Raw genomic sequence first — 20935 nt, forward strand, 5'->3', positions numbered from 1 at the left:
GGATGAGGCCCAATTCATGGTTATTAATTTACCACATAAAGGCCTGAATTGGTCTATGGGTGGGCAGGCCTTCTGACACCTCCCCCATCACTGGTGGTGAAATTATAGTGGGGGCTGGGGTGGGTGGGTAGGTGAAAGGCGCAGTACTCACTGTATTTTATGGGCCCACCCACCTGCAGACCCACCTCCTTACTCTATCTATGACCTGTGCAAGATGTCAGTGGGTAAGTCACACTTCCCACTTTAACGCCCACCCACCTGTTTCTTCTGGATGGTAGGGTTCAAATCACACATATTGTGTCCACCTTTGCTCAGTATAATGAAACAGAGCTATTTCCATTTTGAGTTGTTGCCTAATCTCTGTTGTAATTCTACATGTCAGAACAGAAAGGTGTTGTTGGTGAATAGGTTGTCACCTCTGTGGTCCACAAAGAGAGAGCATTGCCAGACAAGTAAACACATGAGTGAGAGGTTTATTATTGACCTCACTGGTTTTCATCAATTTAGTTGGCAAATATTAGTAGATTACCTTCCAAAATTAAACTGTCTAGCATCAATGAGGAAAGATATCATGAATTGATCTTTAATTGTTCTATTTGCATTCCTGGACTGAACACTGCAGTGTACTTGAGGGACTCAATGAATTGTGAAATATTATTATGACAAATGACAGTCGTGAACCTCAGTGGACCTAAGAAAAATGTTAACTATATCCACAAAAATGTCTGGTAAATAAGGACACATATTTGAATATTGGCTTTTCCATTATTATTTGAAATAATACACTTTTGGGGGGTTGTATAAACTATAACATAATTAAAATTCATTTGGTTTAAAGCAGTTGTAATGTAGTCTGCTTTCCTTAACCACAAGAAACTGAACCCTGTTTTAAAAGTTTATTATAATAATATCAAATAGAACTAAGCTTTAAAAACAAACTTGGTGACCCTGAACTTCCACAGGAAAATGATCCTGACAGTTTCACAGGGTTGAGTTTGCTGCTGTCCCCCAACAGTGAGCCCTGCCAGAGCCTGTGGGCTCAGTGGGATGGCACTTCATTGCATAGGCCCAGTGGTTGCAGGTGCCATTTGGGGTGCTCCTTTGACCTTGGTTTGCACTATGTGCCAGGAAGCTTTGTCAGCTCCTCATGTAGCAGACACTGACATTGCTTGTATAGGGTCCAATCCAGGAAGCTGGTAACTTATTGATTAGTTAACCTGATCAATGACAGATGGTAACGTGTCTGCGAGGAAGGAAATGCTGCCATTTCCTATGAATTAAACGGACATATATTAGGTACTGTAGGAATAATGCAGAAACAGGGCCTCAGTTTAACATTTTTTATGAAAAGATGAAGCCTGACAGTATTGGGTTGCTCTGAGAATATCAGATACAGAAATTGTGCCTTGCCCCTTCAGGGGCACTCAGAATAACTTGCTGGGTAGGGAAATGCCACAATCATTCTGTGCTAGCAATGTAGCTCAACAGCCATGACCGATCAATCCCTTTATGATGGTGTTTGTTGAGGGAGGATCACTGGTCTGGAAGTCTGGAAAACTTCCCGTTCTTGTTTGAATAGTGATGACACTATTCAAAGCAGAAAAACACAGGGAAATGAGACTGCAATTTGTATCTCTTGTAAGGACAGCACAAAATGCTGCAGTTTCCAAGTATCACAGTAGACATTTCACCAGGACCATGTAAGCAGCCTTTAGTATTATCCAAATTCACATCACAGACTAGTTGACAAGTCTCCAAAGTTGCCTTCAGCTCAATCACAGTAATTCCTCCAAAAATCCCTCCAGCTCCCTCTTCAAAATTGGCCTTAAAATCCGCCACTTTGATATAAATTTCCCTTTTGGCTCAGTGTTTCTCATACACAACAGTGAAGCAACTTGTGATACTTTCCCACATTAAATGTGCTATTCTAATGCAAGTTACTACAACAAACAGGCTTTCTTAAATGTTAAAGGCACAATTTTATAATATTTAAAAATCAGGAACAACTGAATATCCTTCACTGTCACATAAACAATTGCTCACCTTTCTTCTAAATTTACCAAAGATTCTCGTAAAATAACCTTAGAGTCAAATTGAACAGATGTTAAATTATATCATACAATACACAGCAGCCAACAGCATATTGATGTAGTTATGAGAGTTTTCTATAGTATTGGGTTCTTGTCCATCTTAAACCATCATCTAATAAATAAAATAGAAGGCTAGGCATCTATCTATTTCTGCTCTGGAGCAATCAACCCATCACTCGTCTTTTGCAGAAAGTATTCATTTCCTCAATTATTCCTCCCTGTTTTTCAAAATAGGTTGGCTCAGCTCTGTAACTAACCATATTGCAGAAAATGCAATTTCTGGAAGAACGAATGGCCGAGAGATCTATAGTGCCCCACATCATTGAAGTAACCATCTAGATGTAGAAGCTGAAAGGATTATAAATCTAGATTACATTCTGTACATATCACATAATTTCTTAGCCCTGAATGAGAGAATACTCACGTGGCAATGAAAACCTCAGGTTCTGCTGCAATATGTTAGTTAGTTGCCGAGAGAGGATAGTGGCAGCCATCTTAGATTTCAAGGACTGAAGGTTCACAGGCAATGCAACTCAGATTCCCAGCCAACAGCTCTGTAGAGGAGAAAATAAACATCATCTTAAGAGGAACTCATTATTTTGTCCGCATTGCATTGAATGATTTTCATTGCTCATTTGTGATGTTTTACTGCGATTTTGTGCTACATAGCTTTGTGCCCCAAGCAATTCTACTAAATAAAAATCTACATATAGCTCTCACATTAGAGAAAACAAAGTCAATTACATATCCATGCTGCTGGCTGAAAGACCGACACTACATGTGACAGTTTTATGCTTTAGGCAACATTGAAATTGGAATCAGAGTCACAGAAATCTCCACATTAATGGTACATTTATGGAAAAGCCTCTGAAGAATTCTTTCCATCAATGTACCAGAAGTTGTCTTGGTTTGTTAAATAATCAATTTTTGCAGCATTAATTCACAAAATAGGATGTTTTATTAATCATAACTGATTACTGAAAAATGATATCATCTTGCCAAGATTTCTTTGTCCAATTTAGTATAACTACATTCTGTTTACACAGGGGTCTTGCAAATGTATATAAATACCTTCACTAAATAATTCAACGAGATAGGCCCTTAGTGAAGAGCAAACAGGTCAATTTTTGCTGAAGGGGAAATGTAATATTTTATCATCAAAGATGAAGGATGTCTGTGACACAGAAAAAAATGCCTTTTTACTTTCACCACTAAATTTCAGATTCAAACAATCCTGTTGGGTTAAATTCTTTCTACTCTATCCAACAAGTAGTTTTTCAACTTTTCAGGGTTGGGAGCATATATTTGTCCCCGTGTCTTCTGCAGCCTGGTCCCTCAAGTGCACTGCTGATGGATAGTGGGATTCCAGATGACTGGCACTCTCTGGCCCAAGACCAAAGAAAAACAATATGCCTAATGAACACTCCTTGATTGCTCCAGTGTGACATTACCATTTCCCATAACAGCCATTAGAAAACTAATAATCATGCAGCAGCAATTATTAATTCAAGTTCCTTCAGTAACTATTATTTCAAATGTGGGCTTATTAATTTAGCTTCTTCACACCTTCAGCTTATAATTTCCAAATTAATTCTATTGCTGATGTTGTTAATGCAAGCAATCATATTCCCTTGGTGTATATAATGTAACCAAAAACATGTGGACAAAAAGGAAGACCACTTTTATTGCTAATCTCAGTCTAGCTCCTACATAAAATAAAAAAATAGAAAAACAAGGTTTTAGAACAATCATGAGGAACTCCAAATAATGCAAATAATGAAAAGCCAATTACCATCACAAATTACTTATGAGCATATTGAACTTTTTAAGGAAGACTTGCAAGCAAGGACACTGAGCAAAAGATGGCTGATAATGTAAAGTGCCCACTTTGTGGAAAATCCCGATATGGATTATACTGACAGGCCTGTCCTGACAGAACATGGAATGTCGCACCTGAAAAGGGGTCATGGCTTTCTTCAAACAGAGACACTTAAAAGGGAAATAGTAAAGATGCAAAAGAGTGAACTTTAATCTCCTGTGGTTCCAGAACCAAAAGACTGAATCGCACGACTCAGCAGTCACCCAAAAATCCATCTCTTGTTGATTTATATCTCACTGTGTAAATAGTTCTGGTACGAATGCAAGATGACTATTTCCTCACCTGAATACACAGGGAAAAAAAGGGTTAAAAAGATAGCTGCAGAGCAGTGCAGTGTGTGCTGTGGGAGTGACAGCACAAGATAACCAACTAGTCACCCCTCCAGTTGCAGGCTAGGTCTCTCTCTATATCTCTGTTGCTGGAGGCAAGGCTCAGCAGAAGCCATAATCAAAAAGGAAACAGGACAGCCCCTTCAACTACCCTGCAGAACCAAGTATCTCCAAACCAACTGCGAAACTGCCAAAGTCAGCTCTGCCAGTATCACCCAACTTAACAGCCATAACATTCCACCAACTATGCCTCAAGGACAACCCAAAGACCGGTTTGTTTTTTAAAACTTTTATTTGGCCTTTTAGCTTCTTATTTCTGATCAGTGTGTATGTGTGTTACATTTTTATTATTTTTCCCTTGGGTTTTAGTAAATAATAAACTTACTCTTTGACTCAAGAAAGCTTGGTTAGAATGGCTCCTTCTGAAAAATAAAACTATATTTGGACTGGGAAAAAGAATCCAAGGGGTTGAGGGGAGGGGGAGGAATTCCTTTAAATTAACCTTGTTGCAACCAACCAAAGGAGTTAAATAAAGAAGTGGAATCAGCTGATTCACTCGGGAGCATAAACAAACTTGGGGTCCCGTTCGGGAAGTTAACAAATTGGGGGACCTCGCCTGGGGACCGGTCATGACAATAATAGCAAAAAGTGTCATCTCATTTAAACTGATGAGTGAATTATACAAAAGAATGTGAAAGATCTAATCAGACTTTAAAGAATAATGTTCAACCACTAATTGTCCAAATAAAACTTTATTACTCCTCAGAAGAATTATGGAGCTCTACCCCAGTATAGCATGGCTCAGCTGGTGGCACTCTTTTAAAAATGTAATTTTAAAATTTAAAATTTTAAAAATTACACTCAAGATTCTGCGTTCAAGTACCGCACCAGAAATTTGAACACAAAAATCAAGGCTGATACTCCAGTGCAGCACTGAGGGGCCGTCTTTTCCACTGCCGCCATCATCATGGAGGGTCCGCGAATTTAGACTGTTGAACTGCCCGAGTTACTAAAGCTCTTGGAAGGACTGTCTCCCAGGGACAGTGTACTCAGGTCTGTGTGGAATTTCTGGATGACAGGAACTGACCCATCCTACGAAATGTGAAAGGGCCAGTCCGTGAGCAAGACATGCTCACATTTCTGGAATCTGAGTGTGTAGCAAGAAGATTACGAAAACAGATCGACAAACTGATGCCAGTTGAAGCCGCTATCGAAATAATTGGTTATGGACATTTTCGTAAAGTTTTTTTTGACAGAAATGGGACAAAAGCGATTATAAATAGGTAATCTGTTTAAAAAAAACGAACAATAATTTTCATAATATTTTTCTTATTATGAAGTAGGCTTATGGGGGTAAGTATAGTTAAGAAGTGTGTGATTTAATTACATTTTGCAGTAAAATAGGCTGTAAAATAGTAAAATCATCAAAAGAAGTTTGACATGCTAATGAGTAAACATGGATGCTGGTTTGGCAAGTAAGGCGTGAAGAGAATTTGCATTTTTAGATAAATGAAGGGATATTGGGATTTCAAAGGGATCTTAGGTCTGTTTACGCTAGCCAAATAAGCAAGGCTAAGGAATATGTTTATTTTTCCCCAAAGGTTACTGGCAATATTGGCACCTTGAAAGTTTTTGTTATTATTAGGAAGATACAGCTTCAAAGACATCGGGAACAATAGAATTTACATATTAAAAAGAGAGAAACATATATAAAGGAAAATGAAAGTTATGGGTGAGAAGGCCATATAAGATCTTACAGGAGTGTGTGAAGTAGCCTTAATGAAGCCTCTAGCATTTGTGCAGAAGTTTACTGACTTACAAAACTGAAGCTGGAGAAAAGCCATTTGGAATTCCACTGTCCAGGGTATTGTGTTAACTAGCTTAGTTTGTTTTAAATATAAAATCTATTGTGGACTGTTGCCTTAAAGGGGGTGTAATTGGGGGTCAGGTTAATTGAGAATTTTAGGAGTTGTTATAGTAGTAAGTAGTTATAGTCTTATGTATGTGCTTGATATCTTTATTTTAATAAAAATATTTTAATTTAATTTTTTTAAATCCCTAAAGGTCTTGGTGAACTTAATATTTCTAAATTCAGTACACACATCTGTAATAAATACAAATTGTAAAACAGTTGCGATAGCGTGGCCAAGTTTCCCTCATGGATTTGGTCCATCAGGCACACATCTGCCACATCATAACATGATAATGAGTATATTTTAACACTGGGAAGTTCTAATTCCAAGTGTTTCAATCCACCCTAACTCCGACCAAAAATCTGATGCCCAGGCAGCCATTTTTAAAAGTCAGGTTCACAGAGTGGGGAATTCTCCCCACTCTGCACACAAGACTCGCGAACGAAAATCCACATTAGAGTGTGAATTCATAACTCTGAAATGAAATTAAGTAAGTATAATGTTACCTGAATAGGGGGATACTTTCAGACATAAAAGCATTATTTATTAATTTCAAGATTTTCCATTTACCAAATATGCAGACAGTAACCTAGCACTGATCACTATGGTACACAACAACCAACCTTTCTCCAAATTAACCCATAAATTCTAAACACTAATGTTCTTTCACAAACGATGTTAAATGAACTATTCTATTATGGTTACCCAATTTATTCTTGACTTCTCTCTTGAACAAGGAAAATACAGTACATTTGTATTTTTAATGAGGATTACAAAATCATGGCAAGAGCTCATGTGGAGCTCAAACATTGTATGGACGTTTTGGGATGATTAGTCATTTTTATGCTGTAAATACTTTGCAATAGCTTCTGCTCTCTCCTTTCTGACCTCTGTCAATAGTTGATGGTGCATGCAGTGAACTTCCACCAGGAATTCAAACTTTTGCATTTGGTTCTATGAGTTGTTTCATGTCCTCCTATACTTCTTCCATGTTCTCACATCTGCCATCATTTATAAAAAAACTGATCTAAAACATTTATTTAATAGTTCTGCCATACCCTCTCCGTCCCTCCTTCACCCTGTGTCCTAACTCTCGAGTTCTGACTCTTCAATACACTCATCACTTTAATAGTTTACAGGTTCCTGGCCCTCACAATTCCCTTTTCATCATCCAAGTCCAGTCCTGCCACGCTTCCATCACCTGCCAGGACAACCCATGCACCCTGCACTTCTTCCTTGAACAGAGGCCCAACCAGTCCCCAGTCCCCGTCCACCACTATCCTCCTCCACCTAGCTGAGCCTGTTCTCAAATTGAACTATTTCTCCTTTGATTCATGCACTTCCTCCAAATAAAAAAAGTTTATCTAAGGGAGCCCATATGGGTCCTAGCTATGGCTACCTTTTTGTGGGACATGTGGAACATTCTTTGTTCCATTCCTACTCAGGTCCCCTTCTTCATTTCTTTTTCTGATTCATTAATGACTATATTGTGCTGTGCCCTGCTCATGCCCCAAATTGGAAAATTTCATCAATATTCCCTCCAATTTCCACCCCTCCCTTGTCTTCACATGGTCCATCTCTGATTCTTCCCCGACCTTCTTCAATTTCTCTACCACTATTTCTGGGGTTAGGCTGTCAACCAATATCCACTGCAAGTTCACCAACTTCTACAATTGAATCTTGCATCCTCACTGCCATTGCCCTTTTCATTCCATGGGTTTCAGTTTTGCTAACAAGTTGATTATGTGGCATTTTATCAAACATCACATACACATCAAGTGCATTACCAACCCTCCCCATTATTTCATCAAAGTACTCGATTGCTCTGCTGTATTTAGTCTTATTGTCATTAGTCTAATTGTCATTTATCTTGAGAGATCCCAATGCCATTTAATGGTAAATGCATGACATTTATGATACATTTGGAAACAATTAAATACTCAATAATATGTGCAATCAGTGAGGCTGTTCTATAATTTACTTAGGTCTAAATCAACATACTCTACATTTTTGAGGAGCCATTCTAAGCTTATATCATTCATCCATGATTGGATTACAGACATCTCTTGTCAGTTGTATCAGAAATGTTAATTAGGCTGCTGGGAAATACAAAAAGGATTTGATTAAAGGTGCAAAGAAAAGAAGCTACAGAAGCACGACTTATGGGAGCAACTGGTGAAATTTTAATTGGTAGATCTGGGGACTTTGTCAAAATACTTGGAAATAGTGAAAATGCCAACTTCTGAGCAGATACAAGCTATAACAAATTACCTTCCACAAATCACCGCCACTCAGTTCTAACCATGCCTTCTCCTGTTCTTCAATGAAAACATGTTGTTCATTTCAGTGAGTCATTTAATACAAGTTAGAACTTTAAAGCCTAATCTTCGTCATTACTCTTTTTTTTTCCTCTGCTTAACACTCATTTACATAAACGTTAACTAATGTTACTCCAACTACCCTCATACAAATGTTAATGAATTTTATAAACACTAGAAGAACCAACAGACCATTGCTGAACTCCATTGGTCTACATAATTGCAGAACTGATCTAAATCCTTTTACAATATTGATTGTCTGCTCTCAGTTCTAACCAATTTGACAAATTTTGATATTCAAATAATTTTTATTGATTACAAACAGTAACAGTTCAAACATTGGCCCCCTTCTGTACTCCACTCCAAATGCCCAGTTTGACAATGCAGCTCTCATTAGCACTCTCAATTTCCCTTTTTTTTGTCCATGCTCTATCTTGTATTCATTTGGCTTTAAGCTGAATAAAAAGTTTTTACTTTGGAACTTATTGAAACAATGAACAATTATTTGTAACATTTGAACAGGTTTGTTACTTTCTAGTTTATCTGAAATACTCTCAAGGTCAAGAATGTTTGCCAGGGAGGATCTACCCTTTGAAATATACCCTAACTTTGGAATTATAATGACAGGTTAGCTTAGCTAAACCTTGGGAGCTTGAGGACATGGAATTACAAATGTGCAATATTTTAATGCTGATGGTAGCCCAAAATAAATGGGCTATTGCCAGTGTTAAAATAATACCAATTGGGAAAGCTAATCTATTCTGTTACTGATTATGTTAGTTTAATAGGCCTCACTGAAGTTGATAATTGCTCCTGGCAGTTATAAAATCCTGCTTCCAACTGTTCTTCCCTCTCCTTCCTCTCCTCCTTTGCATGGTGTTTCCTCATTCCCTCAGCCATTCCCTGAGGAAACCCTACCAAGCAATCTATATCTGAAAGCAACTTTTTTCAGCACAAACTTTTATTTTTTTAATTAATTTACAGGATATGGGCATTGCTGGCTGGGCCAGCATTTATTGCCTTTGAGAAGGTGGGGTGAGCTGCCTTCTTGAACTGCTACACCCACGTACACCCACAGTGCTGTTAGGGAGGGAGTTCCAGGATTTTGACCCAGCGACAGTGAAAGGACGGTGATATATATCCAAGTCAGGACGGTGAGTGGCTTGGAGAGGAATTTCCAGGTGGTGGTGTTCCCATGTACCTGCTGCCCTCGTCTTTCTAGATGGTAGTGGTCATGGGTTTGGAAGGTGCTGTTAAAGTGCCTTGGTGAGTTTCTGCAGTCCAAATGAAGTAGATGAAGGGAGCGAAGACATGGTAGCTAAGTTTGCAGATGACACAAAAGATAGGTAGGAAAGTATGTTGAGAAGAGGACATGAAGAGTTGCAGATGGATATAGATAGGTTGAGTGAGTGGTCAAATGGAGTTTAATGTACGAAAATATGAAGTTATTCACTTTGGCAGGAAGAACAAAAAAGCAGAGTATTACTTAACTGGAGAACAGTTGCATAATTCTGAGGTGCAAAGGGATCAAGGTATTCTAGTACATGAGTCACAAAAAGTTAGTATGCAGGTACAGCAAGTAATTAAGAAGGCTAATGGAACGTTATCCTTTATTAAGAGAGAGATTGGACATAAAAGTAAGGATGTTATGCTTCAGTCATACAAGCCATTGGTGAGACCACATCTTGATTACTGTGTCCAGTTTTGGTCTCATTATCTATCTAAGGAAGGATGTAAATGCATTGGAGGCGGTTCAAAGGAGGTTTACTCGATTGATATCTGGGATGAATAGGTTGTCTGATGAGGAAAGGTTGGACAGACCTTGGGCTTGTTTCCATTGGAGTTTAGAAGAGCGAGGGTGATTTGATTGAAGTATACAAGATCCTGAATGGCCTTGACAAAGTGGACGTCAAAAGGATGTTTCCTCTTGTGGGTGAGTCCAGGACTAGGGGGCACCATTTTAAAATTAGGAGTCGCCCTTTTAGGATGGAGATGAGGAGAATTTTTTTCTCTCAGAAGGTTGTGTGGCTTTGGAATTCTCTGCCTCAGAAGGTGGTGGAGACAGGGTTATTGAATATTTTTAAGGCACAGGTAGAGAGATTCATGTTAGGCAAGGGAATCAAAGGTTATCGGGGTTAGATGGGAATGTGGAAATTGAAACACAAGACTGAATGGCGGAGCAGGCTCATGGGGCCAAATGGTCTACTCCTTTTCCTACTTCTTATGTTATCTTGTAGGTGGTACATACTGCTGCCACTGTACATTGGTGGTGAAGGGAGTGAACGTTTGTGGATGGGGTGTCAATCAAGCAGGCTGCTTTCTTCTGGATGGCGTCAAGCTCCTTGGGTGTTGAGAGAGCTGCACTCATCCAGGCAAGTGGAGAATACTCCATTTCACTCCTGACTTATGCCTTGTAGATGATGGACAGGCTTTGGGGAGTCAGGTGAGTTAATCGCCACAGGATTCCTAGCATCTGATCTGCTTTTGTAGCAGGTTGTTGATAGGGGGATTCAAAGATCGTAATGCCATTCAATATCAAGAGGCGGTGGTTAGATTCCCTCTTGTTGGAGATGGTCATTACCTGGCACTTGTGTGGTGCAAATGTTACTTGTCACTTGTCAGCCCAATCCTGGATATTGTCCAGGTCTTGCTACATTTGGACATGGACTGCTTCAGTCACGAATGGTGCTGAGCACTGTGCAAACAGTAGCGAACATCCCCACTTCTGATCTTAAGATGGAAGGGTGGTCATTGATGAAGCAGCTGAAGATGTTTGGGCCTAGGACACTAGCCTGAGGAACTCCTGCAGTGATGTCCTGGAACTGAGACGACTGACCGCCAACAACCACAACCGTCTTCCTTCGTGCTCGGTATGACTCCAACCAGGGGAGAATTTTTCCCTGATTCCCATTGACTCGTTTTGCTAGGGCTTCTTGATGCCACACTTGGTCGAATGCTGCCTTGATGTCAAGGCAGTCACTCTCACCTCACCTCTGCAGTTCAGTTATTTTGTCCATGTTTGAACCAAGGCTGTAATGAGGTCAGGAGCTGAGTGAACCTGGCGGAACCCAAACTGAGCGTTAGTGAGCAGGTTAGTGCTAAGCAAGTGCCACTTGATAGCACTGTTGATGACCCCTTCCATCACTTTACTGATGATCGAGAGTGGACTGATGAGGTGGTAATTGGCTGGGTTGGATTTGTCATTTTTGTGTACAAGACATACCTGGGCAATTTTCCACATAGCCGGTTAGATGCCAGTTTTGTAGCTGTACTGGAACAGCTTGGCTAGGGGCGCGGCAAGTTCTGGAGCAGAAGTCTTCAGTACAATTGCCGGAATACTGTCAGCGCCCATAGCCTTTGTAGTATCCAGCACCTTCAGCCGTATTTTGATATCACGTGCAGTGAGTCGAATTGGCTGAAGACTGACATTTGTGAAGCTGGGGTCCTCTGGAGGAGGCCGAGATGGGTCATCCACTCAACACTTCTGTCTGAAAATTGTTGTGAATGCTTCAGCCTTATCTTTTGCACTGATGTGCTGGGCTCCATCATTGAGGATGGGGATATTTGTGGAGCCTCCTCCTGCTGTGAGTTAATTGTCCACCACCATTCACGGCTGGATGTGGCAGGACTGCAGAGCTTAGATCTGATCCATTGGCTTAGCTCTGTCTACCAATTGCTGCTTATGCTGTTTGGCAAGCAAGTAGTCCTGTGTTGTAGCTTCACCAGATTGACACCTCATTTTTAGGTATGCCTGCTGCTCCTGGCATGCCGTCCTGCACTCACTCATTGAACCATGGTTGATCCCTTGGCTTGGTGGTAATGGTAGAGTGGGGGATATTTTGGGCCAGGAGGTTACAGATTGTTTATTTGAATACAATTCCACTGCTGCTGATGGCCCACAGCGCCTTATGGTTGCCCAGTCTTAAATTGCTAGATCTGTTAGAAATCTATCCCATTTAGCACGGTAGTAGTGCCACACAACACGTTGAAGGGTATCCTCAAAGTGAAGATGGGACTTTGTCTCCACAAGCACTGTGCGGGGGTTACTCCTACTGATACTGTCATGAATAGATGCATCTGCAGCAGGCAGGTTGGTGAGGTGAGGTCAAGTATGTTGTTCCCTCTGGCTGGTACCCTCACCACCTACCACAGACCCAGTCTGGCAGCTATGTCCTTTAGGACTCAGCCAGCTCAGTCTGTAGTGGGGCTACCAAGTCACTCTTGGTGATAGACATTCGGGTTAATCAGAGTCGAAGTTGAGTTGTCCCAGGGCAACTCCCGCCCTCCCCCCCTGTATACCACTGTCCTGCCACCGGGACAGGACAGACCCAGGAATGGTGATGGTGGTGCCTGGACATGATCTGTAAGGTATGATTCTGTGATTATGACTATGTCAGGCTGTTGCTTGACTAGTCCGTGAGACAGGTCTCCCAATTTTGGCACAAGTCCCCAGATATTAATAAGGAGGATTTTGCAGAGTCGGCAGTGTTGAGTTTGCCGTTAACGTTTCGATGCCAGGTGGTCCGTCTGGTTTCATTCCTTTTTATAGATTTTGTAGCAGTTTGATATAACTGAGTGGTTTGCTAGACCATTGCAGAGGCCATTTAAGGGTCAACCACATTACTGTGGATCTGGGGTCACATGTAGACCAGACCAGGTGAGGACGGCAGATTTCCTTCCTTAAAGGCATTAATGGACCAGATGGGTTTTAACGACAATCGATTCATGGTCATCATTAGTCTTTTAATTCCAGATTTTTATTGGACTCAAATTCCACCACCTGCCATGATGGGATTCGAACCCTGGCCCCAGAACATTCCCCTGGATCTCTGGATTACCAGTCCAGTGACAACGCCACTCTGCTGTATTGTGGACTACTCAATCTTAAGCCAAGTATAGAAAAGTTTCAACAATGCACCAACAGCCAGAAGAAACAATCCAGCAATTAACCTGCCCATAGTTCATTATCTCTTTAAATGGCACTGGTGGGAGTTTGTTCATTCTTTTTAATGTTGCATCCAGCCATGCAAGGCTAAGTAAGTGGAGTTCACAAATGACAGGTCTGGTGGGAAGTCAGTGCTGTACACTGCTTGTCACGATTATCTGCCTGCTTTGCATGTTGCTGGTGATTATTCAGTGCGCAAACTCTGCTACCAAGATGGTGTTTGACACCATCCCGTTAGAAGATATATGCGCACCTCGAACCCCACGTTCCACCATTAGGAAATTTAACTTGGAGGAGATATATGATGGGTTGTTGATCCAATATCACCTAAAACAAGAGGTGCTACAGAGCCCAATTTTTCCGCCATACAATTCTACAAGAGTGACTTCAGTTGAGAGTTTCATTTTTTGCACTGTGTAACTTTCAGGCATGATAGTTCCTACTGTATGTTTCAATGTTGGTGCATTTTCTTCAAAGACCTCCAAATTGACATATCAAAATCACCGCAATGAACATGATAAAGACATTTTCAAGGTTTGCAGTACAGCCCTACATTCAGCTTGAAACGATTTAAATTCTAACCACACAATAATAAAACCACAATCAAGTCTCAGACTTTGTCAAGTGGATTATCATATTTCAATCTCAGATCACAAGCACAGAAAGAATGAAACTGCAGGGAAACAATTGTGGATTTTGCTTTTCTCTCACTGAATGAACATAAGATATGAAGGTCAGCCACAAGGGTGACCAGAGGAAACACTTCAACTGCATGAGCCTGCCCATGCAGAATCTTGTGAATTTAACAAAAGAGAATTGATATATGTACATTTCTGATGGAAGATTTCTCAATTAAGATTTTATTCTTCATGAATTTTTTGTCTTATGATGTATTGACGTGTCAGTGGACAAAGAACATTTTCCCAATTTTTACATCCAGCCTCCATTTTAAACATCCTCAGGTTGGTGCAAATTAAAGTTGTTCTGCAATATCTGTTAGGCTGTGTTCACACTCTAGGAATAGTGTCAATGCATAGCACTTATGCTTTGCAGTCTAACTGCAATTATCGTGTCTAAATGCGGTCTGGATCTTGATTCAACCCAAGCAAAGAGTAGTGAGACTCTCCGGATGAGGTGACTTCACTCCAACCACTTCAGAGACAACTGATGCCTTGACACTCAACTTGCACTCTATGAAGGGTGATATGTGGACGATATCAGATTGGCCGCCTGTTTTACACCTTGCCCGATTTTCCTTTCAATAACTTCAGTGCCAATTTAAATCGGAAAAGCTGTATAATGGATGGTTGATCTGAAATCACTCACATGCACTATCGTTCAAAGTCAAAATTACTCCATACAAGTTAGCACTGATGCAAAGCCAATACCAGTGATGTTAATAGAAAAATAAAATAGACTGCAACTGTTGCCAATTTTGTACTCGTTCCCAAGCTGAATTTATACCCCAATGTTTTAAACTTATCACCTTGTCCTATTAACACTTCTTCAGCAAATGCTTCTACATTCAGGGATTTACAATGTGGATAGTTTGTGAAAGGCAAGTCCAGCATTCTACAGAAAAAAGCTTTGCTGATGTACCTGAAGATTTAGCATGAATCATGCTAAAAGTTAATTCATGGGGTACATCAATACATTTAAAGGGCATTTCAAGCAATATGGTGCAACTGCTTTATAGCAGTCTATGAACTTCAGTGAGAGAGGTGGATGAACTGCAGCTTTTACAGATTTTAGCTGGCAGTTTTTCAGAGTGCCAGCTGCCAGCCTTTGAGGTCAAGGACACTTTTTGCCTTCTGGGGCAGGGGCAGGGAAGAGACACATGACAAAATATATGAAGTTATGTCAAAAGAACAATGCAGCCTCCTATGCAAAATAACAAATATATTAATGTCATTATAATCATATAATAACATAGTTATAGATGGCCAGCGTAAATGGCAATCAGTTTTTCCCAGTAAGTGGTGAGTTTCTGCATTTGTGAGCATGAATGTGAGGTAACCATTTTTAGAAATGACTTGTGGTCCAACTGTCCATTCTCAGTGTGTTTACACAACAAGTTTAGCATTGACATTAAGTGGCTTCAGCTTTGCAATGATGTTAAATTTGCTGAGTCTATGTGGAATGCGAAGATCTGAAAAAAGGGAGTGGCAAGATCATGACTCCAGATTAAGATTGGTACTACAATCATATAAGTGTATCTTTGTATTGTTTCAATACCTGAATGATAAATGTGAATAAGGTGTCATCTGTAGGTCAACTGGTAGAATTCTCACTTCTGAATCAGAAGACGGTGAGAGCAAGTCCCACCTCCAGAAACTTGAGCACAGAGAAACCCAAGTTAAGGGAATGCCACACTCACTGATGGAGGGGACATCTTTCAGATGAGGCATTAAACCAAGGACAGATGTAAAAGATTCCATGGCAGTATTACCTCTGTGCAATTATTAAATTATTCACTCACCAGCTGAATGAATGCAACCTTTCTTTGCAAGACAAGTACTGTGGACTTGCAGCACAAAAAAAAGGACAGAGCTTTGCTAAAAAAACATTCTCAATATATGAAATGGGTTTTCTTTTGTTTATTTTCATCAAAAACAAATCGAAACTCACTGAATTCAAACTGAGGTGTCACATATTGTGCACTAACAACAAGCAGGCTTTCCTACTTACTGAGACAGAGGTGAATCAAGCGCTCTTTTAATGTTCAGATTCATTTTATAGTATAGTCGTAGTACTGCCTTAAAGTTGCTTTCTATCTTCCTTAAGAAATATATTGTTAGCCGACAAAATAAAATCCTCCTGTCCCATGCAAAACTGCTGTTTCTTTAGAAAGTACATGGGAAATGAATTTCCAAAGAGGGAACAGCAAAAATTTCGGGAGCCCTGGTCACAGCATTGCCTGCAAACATTTTTAAATTGACTATTGCATGTTTGTGTGCTGTTTTTGATTTCTGCTGTAAAACAAATGATGGAACAAAGGTTAAGTTAGAAGACATAACAACTGGTTCTCAAGTTATGAACATGGACTTTAAGGCTGTATTTATGCTGTCAGCTTCTCAAGGGCCAAGACAGGTTTCTTTAAAAGCAAACCATTCCTAATTTGGCATGTTTGGACAGAGAACGGGACAGGTTGGTGCAGCATATAAGAGGGAAAGGTAGTACACTGCGCAAATCCACACTGAAAACGGAAAGAAAAGATCATCAGGGATGAGTTGATCTAAAAGTGATTCTGGAATCTTGGGAAGAGTGATTTTGCAGTTGAAATCACCTCTCTGTTTATGACACTGCACTGTTTCTGGTGAAATTCTCATTATAGGTTGGAGGTCTGAAAGTATAATGTACTGCTGCACTGACCCACAAAACCAGTTAACATGACACAAAGGCAAAACATGGAGCACTGAAATAAAAATAAGGTATATTGGAAATACTCAGTAGGTCAGGCGTTATCCGTGGAGAGAGATAAAAAGATCATCGACTTGAAATATTAACTCCTCTTCCCTCTCCACAGATCTAAAGATTTTTAGTCAACTGAGACACATGATAATATTGCAATCAAGGATCACTCTAGCAATAGCGCATTTACAGTGCTAGCTTTTTGTTGACAGTAGCAACATGCATGCACAATCATGCTAAAATAGTAACTTGTTCCTGGCAAGTATAGTTTCCAGGTTTTGCAGATCAGCAAGTAAAAAAATGCATTCATAGTATACAAATTCAAGTTGATTGTTGAGCGCAGTTAAGAATGCAACCTATATCTCCAGCATTAAAGTTTATATTGCTACAAGCGTGACCTTCTTCATTGCTCCCAGGGACAATTAGGGATGGGCAATAAATGCTGGCCAAGCCAGTGATGCCCACATCCCATAAATGAATTTTAAAAAAATTACAAGACCGGAGCTCTTCACAGCAAAGGGACATGAATGTGGCAACAGATACATATTAGAACATGTAATATTTCAGGGTTATCCAATTTATTTTCCTTTTTACATAAGAAGCTTGTAAATAAATATTTCAACACAAGGCATGGCAAACAGATCAAGGTTCCCTACTTGACTGTAATAATAACAGGATCTGTCAAAGTCGTCAACTCTGATCAATGATCGCTGGGCCAGAAGAAACTTTGGACTGTACACAAAAATTGGTGACCACGGAGACTGTCACAAATTTAGCACAACTTATTAAAATTCCGACACCTGCTCAAAAGCAAGATCTTAAACCATACAATTGGACGTTCTATTTCCAGTATTTGATAATCGACATTAAAGAAGCATATGGATGTGCATTCGCTGAATGGCAAATTGTTTACAAACCCTGGGCCAAAGTAACAGTGTTGGAACTCTGCACACCATTACTAATGCACAAATTAGCCAGCAACTCGCGGCAAAAGAGAGGTACAGGTTCTGGCCGAGTTGCATAGCTCCACCATTAGCTTTGCAAAACTAACAGCTGACACTATATCCCCTTGATTTTGAGAAGTTCTCACAAGTTCTTTAATTGCCCATTAAACTCACCACCAAAAGTTAAATCTTGTAATTAACAGTGCAAGAACCCTTCTTTCGACATGATAGTTGACAATGACTGCCAATCAATCTCTCTTGCTCAGAAAGTGAACGGTTATAAGTATAAATCTCATTCTTCAGGTTGTGGATTGTTGTAGGAGATTTTACTTATATCTTTGTCTCCTTCTCCCCTTCTCTCTTAAACCAATCTTTGTTTCCCTCCCTTTATTTCTCTTTCTATATTTGCTCTGACAATTGAAAACTCTCCTTCAATTCACCCTCTTTCTCAGTTCTTCATATGTTTCTTTCTCAATGCTTAAATCTCACTGGTATGGCTTGGTCTCGACAGACGCCCTGTAACTTCCATCGTTATTGGTTCACACTTACAGAAACTTTCTGGGCAAACAGTTGCATGAACAAGTTAACTAAAGGAGAACTTCAGCAAAATCAGGCCCATTGTTTTTGTCCTGGCTGTATGAGGGTAAATATATAGCCTGGTTGTAGGAGGGTAAATATTTAGCCTGGCTGTAGGAGGGTAAATATTTAGGTTTTTTTTGGGTGCAAAACTGAGGACGACTCCACTCCCCTGGTCGAAGCTAGGCCCCTACCCTGCTGATTGCAGCCAGTCCCACCCTCCCCATTTATGTCTAACCTCCACCCACAATCGGGATCACAGGCCCTTCCCCATAATCATAACCAGATCCACCCTCATGCCCTGTTTTCCTCTGGACTACCCTCTTCCACCTGATCAAAGGCAGAGCCTCCTCCACTCCAACATGGCCAGGAGTCCCCTCTCCCTAATCAAGATCAGATTCTCTCCCTCCATTGATCACAACCAGGCCATCCACTATCTGCTGCGCACAATCTCATGGGAACCTGACCATGGCCTCCTGCCACAAATTCCCACTCTCGCTGCTGGCCAGACTGACAGCTAATTCTGGTGCAGAACTCTGCATTCAAGGCTTCACATATCTGACCAAGTCCATTGCTCATTATCAAGCTCCTGAGGGCACCTTCCCCACCTCCCTGTTAATATTCAGGCTCATCAGTCTGAAAGATTTATAAAATAATGCTTATGACCTGATTTTGGTGTTGTTGTTGGTATGATTAGCAAGTGGATGCTATTTTACATTGTGCACAGCAGGAGTGATCACTGCTTTACATAAAATTGGAAATAGAGTTACATGGAATATGACAGGTTAGAATAGGCCATTCAGTGCAACAGCTCAATGCTGGCGTTGCATCAAGGAGTCCAAGCAAAACCGGAATCGGGGGAAAACTCTCTGCTGGTTGGAGTCATACATAGCACAAAAGAAAGATGGTTGTGGTTGTGGGAGGTCAATCATCTCAGTTCCAGGACACCACTGCAGGAGTTCCTCAGGGTAGTGTTCTCGGCCAAACCATCTTCAGCTACTTCATCGCTGATCTTCCTTCCAAAATAAGATCAGAAGTTGGGATGTTCGCACAATGTTCATGACTCCTCAGATATTGAAGCAGTCCATGTTCAAATGCAGCAAGGTCTAGACAGTATCTAGGCTTGGACTGACAAGTGACAAGTAACATTCGTGCCACACAAATGCCAGGCTATGACCATCTCCAACATGAGAGATGCTAACCATCGCCCCATGACATTCAATGTCATTATCATTACTGAATCTCCCACTATCAACATCCTGGGGGTTACCATTGACCAGAAACTGGAAATACACTCGCCATGTAAATACTGTGGCTACAAGAGCAGGTCAGAGGCTAAGGATCCTGCGTAAATTAACTCACCTCCTGACTCCCCAAAGCCTGTCCACCATCTACAAGGCACAAGTCAGGAATGTGATGGAATACTCTCCACTTGTCTGGATGAGCGTAGCTCCAACTATACTCAAGAAACTTGACACCATCCAGGACAAAGCAGCCCGCTTGATTGGCACTGACATGCAGTGGCAACAGTGTGTACCATCTACAAGATGCACCGCAGAAACTCACCAAGTCTCCTTTGACAGCACCTTCCAAACCCATGACCGCTACCATCTAGAAGGACACTGCAGTAGACACATGGGAACACCACCACCTGGAAGCTCTCCTCCATGTCACTCAGCATACGGACTTGGAAATATATCGCCGTTCCTTGACTGTCACTGGGTCAAAATCCTGGAACTCCCTCCCTAACTGCACTGCGGACTGCACCACAGGGACTGCAGCAGTTCAAGAAGGCACCTCAGGCCACCAATTTCTCAAGGGCAATTAGGGATGGGCAATAACAAGCAACATCCACATCCCTTAAATGAATAAAAAAGGTGGCAGGACATTGGGGGAGAGGCTTCAGAGGAGAATAGTGTGTCTAATAATGTTAAAGGCTGCAGATAGGTTGAGATGGATGAGGAGGGATATCTTATCACATAGGATGTAATTTAATAATAGATGGTTCAGAGTGTGGCAGAGGCAGAAACCAAATTGATGGGGTTCAAACATAGAGTGCAGAAAAGATGGGTACTAATTTGGAATATGTTCAAGAACTTCTGAGTTGCGCTGGTTGTAAAAACAGAGGGGTCAATGGCAGGTTTTTTGAGAAGAGGGGTGATAATGACAGGTTTGGAGGGGAGCAGGAACTGTTAACAATATCAGTTAACAGTGGGATCAGGAAAGGAACTTGGATGGTCAAAAATTTGGTGGGAGTAGGCTTGAGGGAGTAGGTCTCATGAACGAGATGAGAGAGGGCTCAAGGTGGGGTAGGAGGGAAACTAGAGAAAATTACAAGTTCAGGGCTAGGGCAGGGGGAATCATAAGGGAAGTTTGTCTTTGTGGTCTAGGGGAAGGGAGTGGAAGTGACCTAGGCAGCTGATTGTCACCAAGATTGAGATCATCCAAAGAAATCCATGAGCTCCTTGACCTTGTGGTTGGAGATGAGGGTGGAGAGGTCAGAGGAGAGAATCTGAAGATGGTTTGTGGT

General features: G+C 40.8%; 1 protein-coding gene across 4 annotated transcripts in view; it reads right to left on the reverse strand.

Annotated features, from left to right (window-relative positions):
• Positions 1-20935, reverse strand: part of abat (4-aminobutyrate aminotransferase) — a 210519-nt gene that overhangs the window by 147218 nt on the left and 42366 nt on the right. For all 4 annotated transcript variants that reach the window (XM_041205746.1, XM_041205748.1, XM_041205745.1 and 1 more), the window contains one exon: positions 2515-2644. In XM_041205746.1, coding sequence (XP_041061680.1) covers positions 2515-2584 — 70 coding nt within the window. In that variant the 5' untranslated portion in view covers positions 2585-2644. The remainder of the gene's footprint in view (positions 1-2514; positions 2645-20935) is intronic.

This window comes from Carcharodon carcharias, chromosome 15 (assembly GCF_017639515.1).
Source record: "Carcharodon carcharias isolate sCarCar2 chromosome 15, sCarCar2.pri, whole genome shotgun sequence".
NCBI classification, from domain to species: Eukaryota; Metazoa; Chordata; class Chondrichthyes; order Lamniformes; family Lamnidae; genus Carcharodon; species Carcharodon carcharias.